Source organism: Suillus subaureus, assembly GCF_016647635.1.
Source record: "Suillus subaureus strain MN1 chromosome Unknown BJ212scaffold_18, whole genome shotgun sequence".
NCBI classification, from domain to species: Eukaryota; Fungi; Basidiomycota; class Agaricomycetes; order Boletales; family Suillaceae; genus Suillus; species Suillus subaureus.
The window spans coordinates 100,726-117,415 of NW_024538574.1; the positions used below are offsets into that span (position 1 = coordinate 100,726).

At 49.2% G+C, this 16,690-nt stretch overlaps 8 protein-coding genes across 8 annotated transcripts; 4 read left to right on the forward strand and 4 right to left on the reverse strand.

Annotated features, from left to right (window-relative positions):
* Positions 1-107: 107 nt before the first annotated feature.
* On the reverse strand, positions 108-2,731 carry BJ212DRAFT_1273137 (cobalamin-independent synthase; the record flags this gene model as incomplete). The annotated part of the gene is made up of 7 exons (XM_041331066.1): positions 108-200; positions 255-608; positions 661-934; positions 992-2,218; positions 2,272-2,445; positions 2,501-2,642; positions 2,695-2,731. 7 exons carry the CDS (start codon positions 2,729-2,731, stop codon positions 108-110), a joined length of 2,301 nt encoding a protein of 766 aa, XP_041192436.1.
* A 143-nt stretch (positions 2,732-2,874) lies between these two features.
* BJ212DRAFT_222607 (kinase-like domain-containing protein) lies at positions 2,875-4,899 on the reverse strand. Its single transcript, XM_041342688.1, has 2 exons — positions 4,133-4,899; positions 2,875-4,078 (listed from the first exon to the last, which is right to left on the reverse strand). Exons 1-2 carry the CDS (start codon positions 4,707-4,709, stop codon positions 3,240-3,242), a joined length of 1,416 nt encoding a protein of 471 aa, XP_041192437.1. The 5' UTR covers positions 4,710-4,899; the 3' UTR covers positions 2,875-3,239.
* A 380-nt stretch (positions 4,900-5,279) lies between these two features.
* Positions 5,280-6,993, forward strand: BJ212DRAFT_1357000 (uncharacterized protein). Its single transcript, XM_041335735.1, has 10 exons — positions 5,280-5,318; positions 5,383-5,399; positions 5,451-5,504; positions 5,556-5,592; positions 5,652-5,752; positions 5,803-5,928; positions 5,982-6,380; positions 6,432-6,518; positions 6,569-6,642; positions 6,699-6,993. Exons 3-10 carry the CDS (start codon positions 5,502-5,504, stop codon positions 6,817-6,819), a joined length of 948 nt encoding a protein of 315 aa, XP_041192438.1. The 5' UTR covers positions 5,280-5,318; positions 5,383-5,399; positions 5,451-5,501; the 3' UTR covers positions 6,820-6,993.
* Positions 6,994-7,135: 142 nt separating this feature from the next.
* BJ212DRAFT_1481285 (uncharacterized protein) lies at positions 7,136-8,729 on the forward strand (the record flags this gene model as incomplete). The annotated part of the gene is made up of 5 exons (XM_041340234.1): positions 7,136-7,204; positions 7,260-7,336; positions 7,387-7,478; positions 7,532-7,590; positions 7,647-8,729. 5 exons carry the CDS (start codon positions 7,136-7,138, stop codon positions 8,727-8,729), a joined length of 1,380 nt encoding a protein of 459 aa, XP_041192439.1.
* A 44-nt stretch (positions 8,730-8,773) lies between these two features.
* Positions 8,774-11,300, reverse strand: BJ212DRAFT_1481286 (P-loop containing nucleoside triphosphate hydrolase protein; the record flags this gene model as incomplete). The annotated part of the gene is made up of 4 exons (XM_041340235.1): positions 8,774-10,035; positions 10,084-10,757; positions 10,808-11,123; positions 11,171-11,300. 4 exons carry the CDS (start codon positions 11,298-11,300, stop codon positions 8,774-8,776), a joined length of 2,382 nt encoding a protein of 793 aa, XP_041192440.1.
* Positions 11,301-11,348: 48 nt separating this feature from the next.
* Positions 11,349-12,769, forward strand: BJ212DRAFT_1357025 (ICMT-domain-containing protein). The gene is made up of 7 exons (XM_041335736.1): positions 11,349-11,766; positions 11,817-11,936; positions 11,985-12,114; positions 12,167-12,297; positions 12,348-12,512; positions 12,570-12,687; positions 12,747-12,769. The coding sequence occupies exons 1-5, from the start codon at positions 11,442-11,444 to the stop codon at positions 12,434-12,436; spliced, it is 795 nt and encodes a 264-aa protein (XP_041192441.1). The 5' UTR covers positions 11,349-11,441; the 3' UTR covers positions 12,437-12,512; positions 12,570-12,687; positions 12,747-12,769.
* Positions 12,688-13,826, reverse strand: BJ212DRAFT_1357026 (ribosomal protein L6). The gene is made up of 5 exons (XM_041335737.1): positions 13,691-13,826; positions 13,264-13,524; positions 13,110-13,214; positions 12,953-13,061; positions 12,688-12,899 (listed from the first exon to the last, which is right to left on the reverse strand). Exons 2-5 carry the CDS (start codon positions 13,522-13,524, stop codon positions 12,799-12,801), a joined length of 576 nt encoding a protein of 191 aa, XP_041192442.1. The 5' UTR covers positions 13,691-13,826; the 3' UTR covers positions 12,688-12,798.
* BJ212DRAFT_1357029 (uncharacterized protein) lies at positions 13,827-16,681 on the forward strand. Its single transcript, XM_041335738.1, has 8 exons — positions 13,827-14,067; positions 14,138-14,327; positions 14,643-14,912; positions 14,968-15,099; positions 15,153-15,676; positions 15,730-15,925; positions 15,977-16,234; positions 16,290-16,681. The coding sequence occupies exons 1-8, from the start codon at positions 14,048-14,050 to the stop codon at positions 16,572-16,574; spliced, it is 1,875 nt and encodes a 624-aa protein (XP_041192443.1). The 5' UTR covers positions 13,827-14,047; the 3' UTR covers positions 16,575-16,681.
* Positions 16,682-16,690: the final 9 nt, after the last annotated feature.

Genomic DNA, 16,690 nt, shown 5'->3' on the forward strand with positions numbered 1-16,690 from the left:
TTTCTTGCGACAACTACCCAAGGTCAAGTGTAGGCCAGTTCCTCAACAGAAGGGCCATAATAATTTAACCACTTTGTGGGCGCTGTTGAAGCGCAATGTGTAGAGAATTAGGCATTAGCTCTGGCCCAGCGTGCGGCAGCAACCAAGTTGGTCAAGGAAGCTTCGGTTTCCTTCCAGCCACGAGTCTTCAGACCACAGTCCTGTAAAAAGGCATGAGCGGTGAGTTTAAAGTGAACGCTCGATATTCTACTTACAGGGTTGATGAACATAAGGTGGTCGGGAATAATGGCCAGGGTAGTCTGGAGACGCTCAATGATCTCCTTCTCGCTGGGGACACGAGGCGAGTGGATGTCGTAGACACCAGGACCAATCTGGTTAGAGTAGCCGTATTGCTTGAAGGTGTGGAGGAGCTTCATGTCACTCTTCGAGAACTCGATAGAGATGACATCGGCATCGAGACGCTGGATGGAGGGGAAGATGTCGCCGAAGTCGGAGTAGCAGAAGTGAGAGTGGGTCTGAGTGGCATCGCTCACACCAGCGGTGGAGAGCTTGAAAGTGTCCACAGCCCATTGCAAGTACTCATCCCAGTCAGAACGACGGAGAGGAAGCTAAGAAGTCTTGATCAGCAGCGAGTTACTCTGATCTCACGAAGACACTTACACCCTCACGGATAGCAGGCTCGTCGACCTGGATGGCACTGATGCCAGCCTTCTCGAGATCAAGGACCTCATCGCGAAGCGCAAGAGCAAGCTGCTGCGACTGCAGCTTACGTGGAACATCGTCACGAGGGAAGGACCAGTTCAGGATAGTGACAGGGCCAGAAAGCATACCCTTCATGGGCTTGGTGGAGACGCTCTGTGCGTAACTGCTCCACTTGACGGTCATCGGCGTGGGACGGCTAACGTCGGACACGATGATGGGGGGACGGACGTAACTGTTGGTAAAATAATGAGGCTTGATTATTCAGGTTTCCTTGTGATGCAATACTCACCGAGATCCGTAGCTTTGTACCCAGGCGTTTTGAGTGAAGACGAAGCCGTTCAGTTGCTCACCGAAGTATTGAACCATGTCATTACGTTCAGGCTCGCCGTGGACGAGGAGGTCAAGGCCAACTTTCTCCTGGAACTTGACGACCATCTCGATTTCCTTCTTGATGAACTCATCGTATTCAGCCTCGGAGATCTCACCCTTGCCGAGCTTGGCACGAGCAGTACGGATCTCTTTGGTCTGAGGGAAGGAACCGATGGTAGTGGTGGGGAACTTGGGAAGGTTGAGGTGCTTGGCCTGAACTTCCTTGCGAGTGGCGAAGGGACTCTTGCGGTCATACATGTCAGGGGTAATGGCAGCAACACGCTTGCGAACAGCGTCGTCCGAAGTGGACTCAAACTGGCGACGCTTGGCAATGGAGACCTTGTTAGCCTCAAGGGCAGCAGAGACCTTGGGGTCTTGAGAGCCAGAGAGAACAGCTGCGATGGTGGCAACCTCGGACGCCTTCTCAAGAGCGAACGAGAACCAGTCCCTTTGCTGCTCGGTAAGCTTCTTCTCGGAAGCAAGAGTGACAGGGGTGTGCAAGAGAGAGGAAGAGGTGGCAACGATGACACGGTCAGCACCGAGAGCGGCGATGGCAGTCTGTGCATACTTGATGGCAGCTGCAAAGTCTGCTTTCCAGATGTTACGTCCAGAAACAACACCAAGAGAGATCACGATGGGAGTGGACTTGATGGCAGCAAGAACCTCGCCGAGCTGCTGGGGTGCACGGACGAGATCGATGTGGAGGCCAGCGACGGGGAGCTTGGCGATGAAGTTGATGTTAGAGTCCAAGCGGTTGAAGTAGGTGGTGAGCATGATCTTAGGAGCGACAGGGACAAGCTCAGCGTAAGCAAACGCATACTGCTTGTCGAGGTCAGCACCCTTGTCGAGAACAAGGATGGGCTCGTCGATCTGGACGGATTCGACGCCAGCAGCCTTGAGCTCAGACAGGAGCTGCTTGTAGACAGGCAGGATCTTGGGGAGCAACGAGATAGGCTGGAAGGTAGCAGATGCTTCCTTGGCGGCCTTGCCAAGGACAAGGTAAGAGATAGGGCCGAGAACGACTGGGCGAGTGACAACACCGGCCGCCTTGGCCTCCTTGTACTCGATAAGGGCCTTGTTGTAGAGGAGCTTGAAGTCGGTCTCCTCAGACAACTCTGGGACGACAAAGTGGTAGTTGGAGTCGAACCTGAAACATCAAATTAGATCAACAACACCATTTAGGCACAGTGAAACTAAGACACGTGCCATTTCTTCATTTCACAAGCGGGGACATCAACGCCGCCAGCCTGGCGACCACGACCCATAGCGAAGAAGACATCAAGGGCAGAGAGCCCAAGACCCTGGTAACGCTTAGGGATGGCGTTGAATGCCGCAGAGTGGTCAAGAACGTGGTCATAGAGGGAGAATTCTCCACTATGATATATTTATCAGATTAATAAATAACTTTGATCTCGAAGAGGGTACCAACCTGGGGATCAAGTCGACACCTCGTTCTTTGAGGCTAGTCCAGCTGGACTTCTTGACATCGGCAGCAGCCTTGATCAAATCCTCTGCGGAGAGCTTGCCAGCCCAGTAAGCTTCAACAGCCTTTTTCACCTCACGGTTTGCACCTATTAATTGGGATCAGATACGTCTAGCATATGATCAAGATGATCTATGTACCGATGCGGGGGAAACCAAGAACGCTTGACAACACCATTCTGAATGAGTTATGGAGGTAGGAAGAAGGGAATTAAGAGGATATCGATCGAGTTGCGTGATTTTGAATTATAACTTGTCTGAGTTCGCGCCTGCCCTGAGTTCAGATTGCACAATAGCAATCGATCAAAGATCCAGTAATCAATTGCCACGACACATGCCAGCCTAGCCTCTATCTGCCAGCATCAAGTTGCCAGTAAGACATCCCTGAGAGGACTCGTGTTCTTCTCCATCCTCTCCCATGAACATGGGAGTTCGTCGCATAAATCCCCTTCGTCGTCTACTATTTCGCACACGCCTAAATACTCTCCCGTTCTATCAAGGCTGGGCGCTCACTCGATAGATTACCTACCTTATCATGGGTTTCTAGACATCTGAACACTCACTAAGTAGATTGCCTAGCTTATCATGGTTTCTTGGATCAGAAATCTGGCAGCTTGATCACAAGTCAGATTTAGACCAATGTACACTAGGGTATGACTACTGTAGTGTGTACGCATAATTATTAATCAGAAGATCTTAAACCGTGAAACTACGTTGCGAAACGAGAACCGACGAGGTCGCTTTGGTCTCATCTTGACAGGCATGTGAGCAAGCATGGGTTCATCAAGTGTCTGCCCCTCAGATAAGTCTTCCACGTCAATGGCAGGCTCATGGGCATGCGTTTCCGGAGTAATGGGTCCCTCGCTCTCTGCCCCTGAAGAAACAGAACGCATAGAACAGCCCGATATGCTTTCCCGTGACTCATAAAGTCGATAGTCTTGTGACTCGAAGGTTTGAATATGGAGTTGTGAGGGCGTCCTGTTGATGCTCGCGGGAGGTAAGTCGCTAGGGCGTCCAGATCTAGGCGAGGAGCCGCGATAAGCCCACTTAGGATAGGGGGGACCGCCGTCGGAGTAGAAGTTGGATGTCGCCGATGAGCAGTTGACGAGAGTTGTGTCAGCTACGACTTGATTGAACATCAAATCAGTCAACGGTGCGGCACGCCTATAGTAGTCGTCGTGAGCAGCTTCTCGGGCGTTGTCCGACGCGTCGCGGAGCTCGGCGTCGCTCATGTAGAAGGTATCAAGTTTGAGGATCTCTTCTCTGAGCTCAGGAAGGCTGATTCGCGAGAACGGTTGTAGGCGAAAGATGCGCTTGAGGATTTCATTGAAAGGTCTCGAGATGGGAAGGATCTCGCGAAGGAAGTCCACGTTGTAGAGATATCCGAGGAAGCCCTCGTCCGAGGGTGTTGCAAATCGCCAAGGATTGCGACCTGAGACCATGTTCACAAGAATAACTCCCAATGACCAGATATCCGTGTGAAGTGGAGAGTAATGAGGGTACTTCATCTCACGACTAATACATTCTGGGATGTAGATCATCAAATAGTGCATCTATCCAAATTAACATCGGAACATACCAGGACTCATATAATATGAACTGCCCACGCCGAATTCATGACTGAGACGACTTTTGGTCGCTAGCCCGAAATCTGCGATACGAATATCCAACCCGCCCTGGCAACAGAGAATGTTCTCTGGTTTCAGGTCACGGTGGTACACACCCAACCGATGACAGGCGTGTACGCCATCGAGAAGCTCGACGAATGCCCTCTTGATGAGCGGGACATTGTTCTGGTAGATACGGTTCTCGATGATGGCGGTGTAGAGGTCCCCACCTGCGCAGTAGTCGAGCACGAAGTAGATGTAAAGTTCTTCCTCGATGATCTCATGAAGGGTGCAGATATGTGGCGACGAACTGGATACTAAGGAGTGCAATAAGATCTCACGTCTCTGGCACACGAGACGCTCAGGAGATAGTTCCGTTTTTGGCAAGCACTTTATTGCATAGTAGACAGGTTCGGATGGGTCTGATTGAGCATCGAGAGCGCGATAGACGTTTCCATAGGAACCGGAACCAATCATGTTGACGAGCTCGAAGCGACCGTTGCCGACGATCTGACCTGAGAAGTTTGGGAGGGCTTCGCTATAATTCATGATGCTGATCAGTATATTGAAAGTAACGAAGTTTTTCCAAACGAGATTTGAATTCGAAGTTGATTGTTGAACTTGCTGAGCGTCAGTACTTCTCGGTTGATGAGTCGACGTTGAGGTTAGTGTCAAGGGATAAGGAAGGAAACGTTACATGATTTTATACTCTACAGGTCTCAGTTGCATCTTGGTGGCTATTACCCGAAAAAGTATTCCTCCTAAAGAAATGACGATACAAGTCCGAATTCAAATGTTGTGTCATACTTGGTCACGGGATATTCATATTCATGTTCCAGTTCATAGATCTATAAAGGTCTGGCTAGTGGAGACTAGTCGTCACGGGTCTGGTACCGCCCAAAAGCCTACGGTCCGGATCCCCACAGTGGCTTGTTCTTAAGGTGTGTTTAGAATTGCAGGCGAATCATCCCCACTTTGTTTTTCTCATCATGTCTGACAACCCATCATTTGTGCTCAAGGGCATTCTAGACGTTGAGATCCAGCAAAAGCCAGTTCCACAGAGTGAGCCCGTCTTTGGATGGTTCCTTCACGCTTGCTAAATCGCCCTGTCTTGTAAAGTTGACCCTAATGAAGTCCTTGTGGAAGTGAAGAAGACAGGTGCGTTCACAGGGCCTCTTTGTCCTCTATCTTTTTCCCAAGGCTCATCCAGCATGACAACAAGGAATTTGCGGTTCGGATGTACGCCCCTATTTTTTGTTCTGAACCAAGATACCACGTTATCTCCTTCAGGTACACTTCCTTCTCCACGGAAGGATCGGAGATTTTGTTGTAGAGAAGCCCATGGTGGGTCAGTTTAGATAAGATCCATGGCAAAGCTTCATCGTTAGCTATTAGGTGCTGGGTCACGAGGCAGCAGGCGTGGTCTCGAAAGGTACGTCCATAAGTCACCTCTTATTCAGAATAATACTTCACCTCGACCTTCAACTATAGTTGGTTCCAGTGTAACAAATGTCAAAGTGGGTGACCGAGTGGCTATGGAGCCTGGCGCAACATGTCGCAAGTGCGAAGCCTGCAAAGAGGGTCGCTACCAGGTAAGGATGGTTTTGCGCCTCCGATTTTGTTTCCTGACGGTCCCGAGTAGCTTTGCCCCGATGTCATCTTCGCTGCTACTCCTCCCACGGATGGCACTCTCGCTCGTTACTACCGCCTACCGTCTGATCTCGCTTACCCACTTCCACCAAACCTCAGTCTCGAGGATGGAGCGATGGTAAGCGTTGACCACATGGCATCACATTTCACTGACATGACATTCGACTCTAGACGGAACCTCTTTCCGTGGCAGTCCATGCTGTCTCGAAGCTCGGTGCTTTGCGGTCGAACCAGTCTGTCGCCATCTTTGGCTGTGGACCGGTCGGACTTCTATGCATGGCCGTTGCCAAAGCTCTTGGCGCTTCCCGTGTTATCGCTGTCGATATCGTTCCTGGTCGTCTTGAATTTGCCAAAGCATATGCTGCAACTGACGTTTTCCTACCTCCTCCCATGGAAAAGGATGAATCGAGAGTCGCATTTTCAATGCGCAATGCTCAAGCGATGAAAGAGAAGCTCGGAATCGCTGATCGTGGACCTCAGGCAATTGACTTGGTTTTGGATGCTTCTGGTGCGGAGGTCTCTATTCAGACTGGTATCCGGGTAGTCAAGAGTGGTGGCACATACGTTCAGGTAGGTTGAAATAGCTAGCACTGAAGGGGCTGTCTGATTGATTATGAATAGGTCGGCATGGGTAGCCCCAATGTCAACATCGACATGTTTGTTGTCATTTGCAAGGAACTCGTCCTCAAGGGCTCTTTCAGATATGGCGTAAGCTCTGTTTTGTCTCGGAGGCATTGCTTGACCCTTGTTAAATGAAGCCCGGTGACTACCCTCTCGCTATCGCCCTTGCTGCGTCAGGTAAGGTCGACGTCAAGCCCCTTGTGTCGCACCGGTATGCCAGCTATCGGAATAACTGACCAGTATTTGTCGTACTAAGAGTCCCAATAGATTCCCGTTCACGCAGGCGCGCGAGGCATTTGAAACCACTCGCAATGGCAAGAGCCCCGATGGCAAGGGGGTCATCAAGGCCATCATCTCCGGACCTGATGTTGACATCAACGAGGCTTGAAAAACCACATGCATTTGCAGAGAAAACATAGCGTAACGTGATTCAGGACCATATACTTCGAGCCTGTATTGTATGCGAATTTTTGTTGTTTTGATAGTGGTCGTTACATTAAGAATGTGGCAAGACTCAAGTTACGTCATGATCAATTGTAGGAAATCTTTGAAGCACTGCCAGTGTTAACTACTTGCCACCTCGAACTCAGAGACCCAGACTCAGACACTTCACGACTGCGTTTGATTCCAGCACTAGAACACAGGTTGGACACGCCGCCAGCCCAGTGCTGTTTCAAACTTGAGTTCGTCCGTTATCTCTACCTATGGCTGGGTTCAGCGTACGGAATGCATACTACCTTCGGGTGTCAGCAAGTTCAGTGATACCTCTGTATGTAAGCGCACCTCCGTGCCCACTACGCGACCTATTCTAATGACTGCCATACTCAGCTCTACCTCGATGAAAGACACGTAGATTGGATGTCAGACACAGTGCTACAGCATGTTCTGGCTGATCTGCGACCGCTGTCAGTTTGTTCGGTCGTGGCTCTCCTGAATGTTTCTCAGATCTTTTCAGGGTTCTGCCAAAGTTACAGGCTGAGAAAGACATCCACTTTGGTCCCGGGGCTTCGAGTGGGAAGAAGGGAGCGGTGGACGTTCATCGGGGAGGTGCGGGTCTTATGTGTGCGAAACTGCGAATACAGTATATAACTCGCTTGCAGAGACTTATCAGGCCGCTTTTTTCTTCCAGAAGACGGAACCTCATAATGTGATTATTAAGGTGTGCGCAAGCTAATTCGAATATATTTCTTCTGAACGCCCTTTGACATTCTCTAGACGCGTTCATTTGTTCCAGCACCCCCACCTCCTTCCAAGGTGAATATGCCCCCACCACAGGTGGCAAAGTTCAAGGGCAGAGGTGGGAAGAGAAAAAGCAGAGTGTCGGAGAATAAGGATGCTCAGGCAGCTTCTGCCCGCAAGAGACGGAAGACGAAAGGCAGATCTCGAGCTCATAGTGATGATGAAGAGGAGGAAGAGGAGGAGGAAGTCATAAGCCTCTCAGATGACGATAGTGAAATGGAAGAAATACAAGGAGCTTCTCGAGAGGCTCCCGTTACGATTCGACGTTCACAAAGAATGAGAAAGGTTCCTGTCGGGGGCTATCATGAGGACGTCGAGGACCCTGTGGACATTAGTTCCGACGAACCTTTAGATGTAGAGATGGCTGCTCCAACAGAGACTACCCAGCGAGACGAGGTTCCTACAGAGGAACTCAGCGACCACGATGTCCTTGTGATAGATCACAGCGCTGAAACATCTACCACCGTTAAACAAGAAGACACAGAAAATTCCTTGGAATCTACTACGGAAACCACTCTTGATTCGGAGACCGTCGTGATTACTGCTGGGCCAAGTCGATCGTTCATAGAGATCGACGACGAAGACGACAAAAAAGACAAGCTGGCACTGAAGCTCAAATACCAAGGTTTCAACATCTTTGGTCGTTGTCTCTGCGTAGTCGTGGAGCCATGGCCTCCAATTCGATCTGCCACACGAGCGCCATCCGTAATGCCTTTGACAAATGAGGCATTAAGAGGTTCGACCATCGCACCTCCTGATTTCGTGCCTAGCAAAGACAACCAAAGAGCCCGCACGCCTCTCTTCCTGCCAGAGTTTGACAGAGATAGAAGCCTGACTCCTGCTCCTTTTCCTCGAGCAAAGACCTTGCCTCCAGTTCCCCTCTTTAATGACCCTGCCCCCGATTCTGATGACGATGGCTATGGCAGTGATGATCTTATGATATTCAGCCAGGCACTCAATTCAGCTGGTGGCATGCACGTGGCAGCTGCAGATGACGATGATGAAATGGATGGAGCAGTATTATTCGGGGATGCAGATGAGGTGAGGGAGTTTTCGTAGTAAGGCTACATTGTCTATTAGATATCTAAACTCGATCCGTAATTTTATGCGCGCCCTATCTCTCGTAATATCTCCAACCTACGTGCTTCAGAGACTTGTCTGAATCCTGCGTTCAGCATGTCGAAGAGACCATGTCCCCCTGACAATGCGCGAAGGCGGGTTGAATAATCCAGCATGCGGCTTAGCGGTGCGACTGCATGAATAGTGCGTTTGAGTCGTGGGGCGTCGTTTGAAAACTTGGATGACGTAGAAGCAGCAGATGAAGGCGATAGTTCTTCTGGAGGGATATACAATCCATCCGTGGAGTACGCAACTACTTCGTCTCCGTCCATAGCTGACGTGTCGGAAGCAAGGTCCAAAACTTCACCACCGTTTTCAGTGAGATCCTTGACAACCTTTCCCATGGTATTCTCATGAAGAGATATTTTGAGTTTGATGAATGGCTCTAACACGGGACCCATTCCCGCTTCTCGTATTCGAGTTCGTAGAATGGATGAACTAGCACCGGCAAGAATGGACGTTGGAATGTCACGGGGAAGGTTATAGTCCGTGACGTGGATCTTGATGTGAGAGAGTGGCAGGGATGTATGTGGCGAATTCGATAGGGAGCTGGACAAGCCCCGAGCGATATTTGCCATAGGGTCCAGTTGATCCCGGAAGGCATCTGGAGACAATAGAGGCTTTCCACTCGGGCCCAAAACAAGGTTACCATCCCAGACCGGATCGCCCTGCTCGTCATCAGCAAGAGGTTTCACCGTCATCAGGATCTTGATCGTAACTGGTTTTCCTGCAACTTCAGTGGCCCAATTGTTTACGTTGGAGCTGGGCCCAGGTCCCAGAGATTCACGATAGCTGACGCGACGGCTACCCAATTCAAAATTAACATCCCATTCGTCCCGCAGTCTTCCCTCGACAATCTCGAGATGCAGTGCACCTAATCCGTGGACAAGTAATTGGCCCTCTTGCATATCGACCCGAACAGAAGGGTCCGTGCGAGATAAAGCATGTAAAGCCTCTTGTACAGGGTCGAGGTCAGAATGGGACTTGGGTATAACGGAGACCGACATAACCGCGGGTGGTGGAAGTACTCCTCGAAGGGATGTTTGCGATGAGTTAGACGAGCGTCGGGCATCAACGAGAGTGTCGCCTGTGCGAGTGAACTTCAAGCCTAAGATGACTCCGACAGAGCCGTACGGCAGGGACTCGACTTCCTGTGCCTCCGCAGCGTATAGGAGAAGAACCTTGGAAATTTTCTCCTTCTGGCCACTGGTAACATTGAATACAGAACTCTGACGCTTGAGGGTTCCTAGCACGCTCGATGAACAATACTCTGTGTGAATCATACTGAACTTACCGGAATACACGCGAACGAACGTCATCCATCCTTTGCGTTTATCCCAGCTCACTTTCCATGCTAGAAGGCGCAGTGGTCCGTCAGCTGACTCCGCGTCCAACCGAACGTCCATTGGGCTTGCCAGGAGCTCGCCAACGTAGTTCATTACCAATTCTGTTCCAATACTTTTCATCGCAGAACCACAAAGAATAGGGAGAATCTCATTGCTTAGTGTAGCTTTACGAAGATGTGGCATGATTGCAGCCGTCTGGACATCAAGATACGATGAAGGTCCTGGCGGCAAAGCGAGTAGGTATTCCATCAATTCATCAGAGTACATCGAGAGGTTTTCCAAAAGAGTTGTCCGAGCGGCCACAAGGTGCGGGATTATAGGATGGTTTGTCGGAAATATACCGCTTGTCTCGAGTTCTTCGACCGTTCTAGGAAGGGATTGTATAGCAGAATGACCATCTTCCGTCCATTTCCAAATTTCCCATTTTACCAGGTCGACCAGTCCTTGAATGCCTGGTTCGGCTCGCATGTAGTCTTCAGTATGGAAGGAAGCAACTGGCAATGCTAAAGCCATGGGGTTCGGGTGCAGCCTATGGGTAAGTAGCGAGCGCAACGACGACCTGAAAGAAGCACCCGGTCGGTCAAGTTTATTCAGAAACATAAGCCTGGTGGGGACACCATATCTAAAGACAACTTCAGAAACGTAGGTGGTCGAGATAAGATATGCGCTTACCGATCCAGTTGTCGCCAAACGCCTTTAGTTTGTGCTTCGACCCCTTCCACTGAATCAATGAGAACGACAGCCCCATCAACAACGCGACTTGCACTCTCCACCTCCATACCAAAGTCAGCATGACCTGGTGTATCTATGAGATTAAAAGTCCATTTGTCCCATTTAACTGGAATGCTCGCAGATTGGATTGTGATGCCGCGTTCTCGTTCGGCAGGCAAGAAGTCTGTCGTAGTGCTGCCAGTGTCAACTGAGCCAGGGGCTGTAAGGTAGGCCGACTTGTGTAGTATGGACTCCGTAAGTGTAGTTTTCCCAGAGTCTGTATTTTTTCAGATTGGTTTATGAGACTCGTTCTGACGGACGCACCGATGTGGGCTACCAGGGCCATATTTCTGATAAGAGAAGTCTCATGGTGAGCCTCGGTAGTCAGGAAGCGCTGATTCAGGAACTTCAGTTGGCGGTCCTTCACCAGTAGCCATAAGGCCCTACGAAGCATGACCTACGGATCAGTACGCGGAATAATCCGAGGAGGTTTCGATCGTAGTCTTGTGAATTCAACAAGACCAAACCTCCCTTCCTTTTTGTCTGGAGGAATTGCCGCTCATTATCATCTACTTACTTTATCTTCGCAGCACTCATGTCTTCCGACGTTCCCCAAAATTTCGAGGACCGATTGCGACAACGCGATTCTACTACTAGGAACACGAACACGCTCGAAACTATACCCGCGAACCATCAACCTCATGAAAATATCCCGAATACGCCACTTGCAGCATCCACGATATCGTTTCTATTAGGATCTATCTTTTCTCTTGGTTTGACGCTTTTTCTCACTGGAGGCATCTCTGATCGCTGGTGGGCCACATACCAACTGGGCTTCTTCCTTGCCGCCTGGTCTGGCTTCCATTGGGGAGAATTCGCGGTCACAGCAGGCTGGAACCGTGACAAATGCAGTGTTGACTGTGTGTTTGTCTTGGTAACTCTGAGAGATATTTACTAAATGATGTGGCAGCGTTCTTACTTGATAATGGCGCTATGTATCATATCGCCAACGGGACTGCTCTGGTGGAATATCTAATCACGTTATACTTGAAACCATCGCTCAAGGCTTACCACTATATCTCGACAATTGGTTAGTTGTAGTTGGTTCGTGAGAAAGAAGCTGATGCATCTCCGCTAGGTATAATCATGGCTGTCATTGGACAGACGCTTCGTGCATCGGCAATGATACAGGCTTCGACCAACTTCTCTCATATTGTGGCTCTCCGCAAGTTGCCTTCGCATCGACTAGTAACTGATGGCGTATACTCGTAAGTGGAATATCTAGTCCATACCATTACACACGCTCAAGTTACTCCATAGGGTGTTCCGCCATCCATCATATGCAGGATTTTTCTACTGGGCGTTAGGGACCCAGCTGGTTTTGCAAAATCCTGTCAGCTCCATCGGTTTCGTGCTGGTCTTGTGGAGATTTTTCTCGCATCGTATCAAAGGTATATATTCATTATATCAGTCGCGGATGCATCGACTGATTTGGGAGCAGTTGAAGAGAGGGCATTGGTGAATTTCTTTGGAGAGGAATATGAAAACTATAGGCGAAGGGTCAGCACCAACATTCCATTCATACGATAGACCTGGAAGCATTCAATCACACATCATTTCGTCTGACGAGTGAGGCCAATACTTCCAGGGTATTTCTATGCCATAGGTAGGTCCAAGCCATTTCACTTGTCTTTCAATACATGACTTATGATCGACTTCGTAGAACATACAGGTAGAGGTTCGTGGAGAGGATACCTCAGTACCCTCCAAATTCTCATGTAGTTTGGAGAAATCAAAATTTGATTTGCACTTCGCCAGTGGTCTTCGACTCTCGCAAATGTCTTGATGAATAGTAGAATGTCATGCGTAGAACATAGGGTTGATGGTGATTAATGCATACGTGACATGGAGTTTTGTATAATGCCCAGCTTCCCTTACAAGTCACAACCCGCCTACTCCTGAGTGATGGTCGTGCGGTCGGATACGTAGATACCATCCAAAAATTTACGAATATCCTTGTTCCGTACGCGGCAAGCACCCTGAATGGAGGCAGCTAAGGCAGCAGTTTAGATGAAAACTAGTCAGCAGCGGAGAGAGATTATGCACCTGATTGCGAAACGTTCTCAATATCATTGCCCTCCAGGATAAGCTCGTCTTTTTGAGCCTTTGACTCTGAAATAGAAACTCCACCGAGCATCTTTACGTGTCGTACAGTCTATTTGCCTTGAGCAAAGCCAAAGTAACGCTGTGGATAATGACTCACTTTCTCTCCCAGGAAGTTACGGATCTCGATAGCGTTTCCACCATCTTGGATGATGGCGTTGATGGGGAAATGGGCATAGACAGCACGCATTTTGTAGAGGAAGCCCTGAGTCCTTAGTGAGCAGTGAAGACGCCCTGCATGTAGATGCACAAACCTTAGTCACACCAATGACCATGTTGTTAATCAAGCTTCGGATTGTCCGTAGACATGCGACGTGCTTGCGCCCACCTTGCCACACTGCAAGAGTAACCTTGCTGCTCTTCTTGGTCTTCAAAACCCGAATATCCATATCAACGTGACGGACATTCTTCGTAAGGGTACCCCGTGAGCCAGTGACTTTGATAACGCGTGACTTGATTTCAATGGTAACACCCTCAGGGACCTGGAGTTCTTCTGTTTGGAGGACGTCCCGCATCTATGTGCGAGGTCAGCTACTCCTTTCGATATTGAGACATCCTCGATGCGGGTAGTCAATCCATCACCATCCAGAGGTCCAATTCTCGCCAAATTTCTTCCAGAAACATGGAGACAGACACCCTGGAAGTTGACCCAGTCATATCTGAATTCAGGCACGAACTCACCTTGCGATCGTTGGTTTTCTTGAGGTCGGTGGGCGGCTGTGTATGTTCGGGGGGTGGACAGAAGTGGCGGACAATTGCGAGCGGAGTTTAAAGTTTAATTAGATGCGGCTATTGTCAGCTGTCTGTCACACTGCTTCTTCACTCAAACCACCATCATCGTTTCCGTTGGGCTTCGTGGTCGTGTCATTGACAGCTGAGTAAGACCGCCATTGGAAAAACGGGTTTCTAGCGCCAGTCGATCGTTCAAGAGTTTTGTGTTTTTACCAAGATCTTTACTTCTCACTTTCTGGGTGAGATCGTGCTGCATTTGCGGTGACTGTCTCGCGCTTCGTTGAGAATTTAAAAAACGATTGTCGGATGTACTCTCAGCCCCACATGTACGGGCAGGTGGCATATGCATCACCACCGAGCTATCATCAGCCCGGACCTTCTGCTTACCCTTACCAGCAATCGCCCCTCACCTCCTGCGCCTGTCTACTTTGTGGATCCCAATTCTTTTCGCCGTGATTATGCGGCGCGTCTTGCAGAACTCACCATTAACTCCAGACCTATCATTCAGACCTTATCGATGATTGCTCAAGAGTATTCAAAATGGGCTGAGATTGTAGCTCAATGTTTGGAGGCCCACATTCGAAGGGTGAGTCTTCGTTGATATCGTTTTTATGACATATTGCTGTCAGTTGGGTAGTTGACACATGGCTCTTATCTGTTACTCTGCTGCGTCGTTTTATGGTTCTACCATGTACTTAGTTACTTGTCTCGTAGTTTGAGTAAAGATATCCTCACATGGCCTGGTGGCCCCGCTGCCTGGCGGATAGAGGACGTCGTATTAAGAGAATTATGTCGCTGTTTTCAACGTGGCAGCTCAACGCTTTTCTTTCTGATGGGTTGTGTTATGGACATGAAGCTGACTCATGCTTTCCTTTTTGGTGTGGATTTCTTGCATCGCTAGGTTCCTCCATGGATTAAGCTTCCAGGCTTCTACTTACTTGACGCAATCTCGAAGAATGTCTACGACCCGTATACGCGCCATTTTGCTCCCTTCGTTATTGGTTTATTCCTGGAAACTTACCAGCAGGTTGATCAGGCGACTCGTAGCAAGATGGAAGAAATGCTTTTGACCTGGCGAACCGCCTCTCCCACTGGCAAGGAACTGTTCGGTGTTATTCCACAACTTGCCATTGAGCGTGGAATATGGGGTGGCGATTCCAATCCAACAGGGGTGAGTTTAACTTTGACGATCCCGCCGCTTTAGCGGACTAAATGTGCTTTCTTAGGCAACGTCTGGCCAGATATCGAGAGCACAAGTCCTGAGCGAACTTGAATTTACCCTGAGCCAAAAGGAACGCGCCCTGCAATCAAATGCTTGGGATACCACTGCACAGAGGCATGTACAAATTCTGCAACAGGTAAGCATCATTGTGCGTCGTCATTGTCTGCATGCTTATATAGAGCAATTCAGCTGCGCAAGCTTGTTGAAGCAGGTGTTTCTCAAGATGAGCTTCGTCAAATCCTGACCCAGCTGAGATCTCTGTCACAAACCCCTCAACTTGCCGCGGCCGCTCCTCCTCCTCCTCCGACAACATCATATCAATACCAAGCCCAGCCTGCATACCCTCGTCAAGCTACGCAATCTGCATTCCCACCTCCAGTATCACAACACTCTCCCTCTACTACTTATGCATCTTACGCCCTGCCGTCCATTAATCAACCTAAATCTGAACCGGTCGACTCTGCATCTCTTTTATCGAGCGTGAAATCTACAGGTGTCCCGCCAACTGACATCGCTGGACTTTACAGCGCTCTTTTGAAGGCCGGCATTGTGGCTGGTACTGGTACGCCCGTTGGTGCCGGAGCGACCGCCACTTCTGAGGATACTGTTGCATCGTCGACGTCATCTGAAAACCTGAGTCGGGATGCTGCAAGAGCATATCGCAAATCAGTTTTAACGCAGAACATTAGGCTAACGAACGCTGATATAACAAGGTATGGTTGATACCCTTTCGCTGCCGAATCTTAGTGTTAATGTGGTAATGCAGAAAACGTCCTAATATTGACCGTTTGTTGTATGATCGATTGCCCGTCCAGTGTAAGCAATGTGGTATCAGATTTTCGGATGATACACTAGGAAAGAAAGAGATGGAGGATCATCTTGACATGCACTTCAGACAAAACCGTAAAGCAAATCAGAGCCTTGGCCGTGGACACAGTCGCAGTTGGTTTGTCGACCTTGATGTACGATTTCCCTCTTTGTTCGACCCCAAACATGCTCACCGTCTTTTGCAGGATTGGGTTCATGAAGGTCGTGTGGATGTGAAGGGTAAAGGCCGTGCTGATGGTCCTCGGCCTACTACCAACAAGGCTGCACTTGTGGTAGATGCAGCACGACGTGATGCTGAGTTACGCACGCAGTTCGTTGTTGTACCATCAGGCGACGAAGCGAAATCTTTGTCTTGTCCCATATGTAAAGAGAATCTAAAAACAGAGTTCCTAGAAGATGACGAGGAGTGGGTCTGGAAGAATGCTGTCAGAAAGGATGATAAGGTACGTCTCGGCTCGTCCACGATGATAATCTCAATAACCGTCTTCATTGGCCTAGATATATCATGCGACATGCTATGCTGAAGCTATGAGTTCGAAACATACTCTGGCTTCGAGATTACGCCAAGACACAACCAGTCGGAGCAGATCTGGCACGCCAGATGCTTGCAGAGCTACGCCCCCAAAGGGCAACCCAAGCGTACGGTCTTCCCAGTCCCGGTCCCCCGACTCTAAACGCGCTACGCTCAAGCGTAAGGCGAGTATCGATGATTTTAGTAGGTCGTCTGTCAAAATGGAGAGTAATGGAACACCGCCTATGAAGAAGATGGCGCTTGCAGCCTGAGAGTTGGATTATAGACTTTCCACATCTTTATTGGAATACTTATTGAGCATCATCACATGTATTAAACAAACGCATATCATATACATCATGATTGAATTGACTACATATAACTGTGA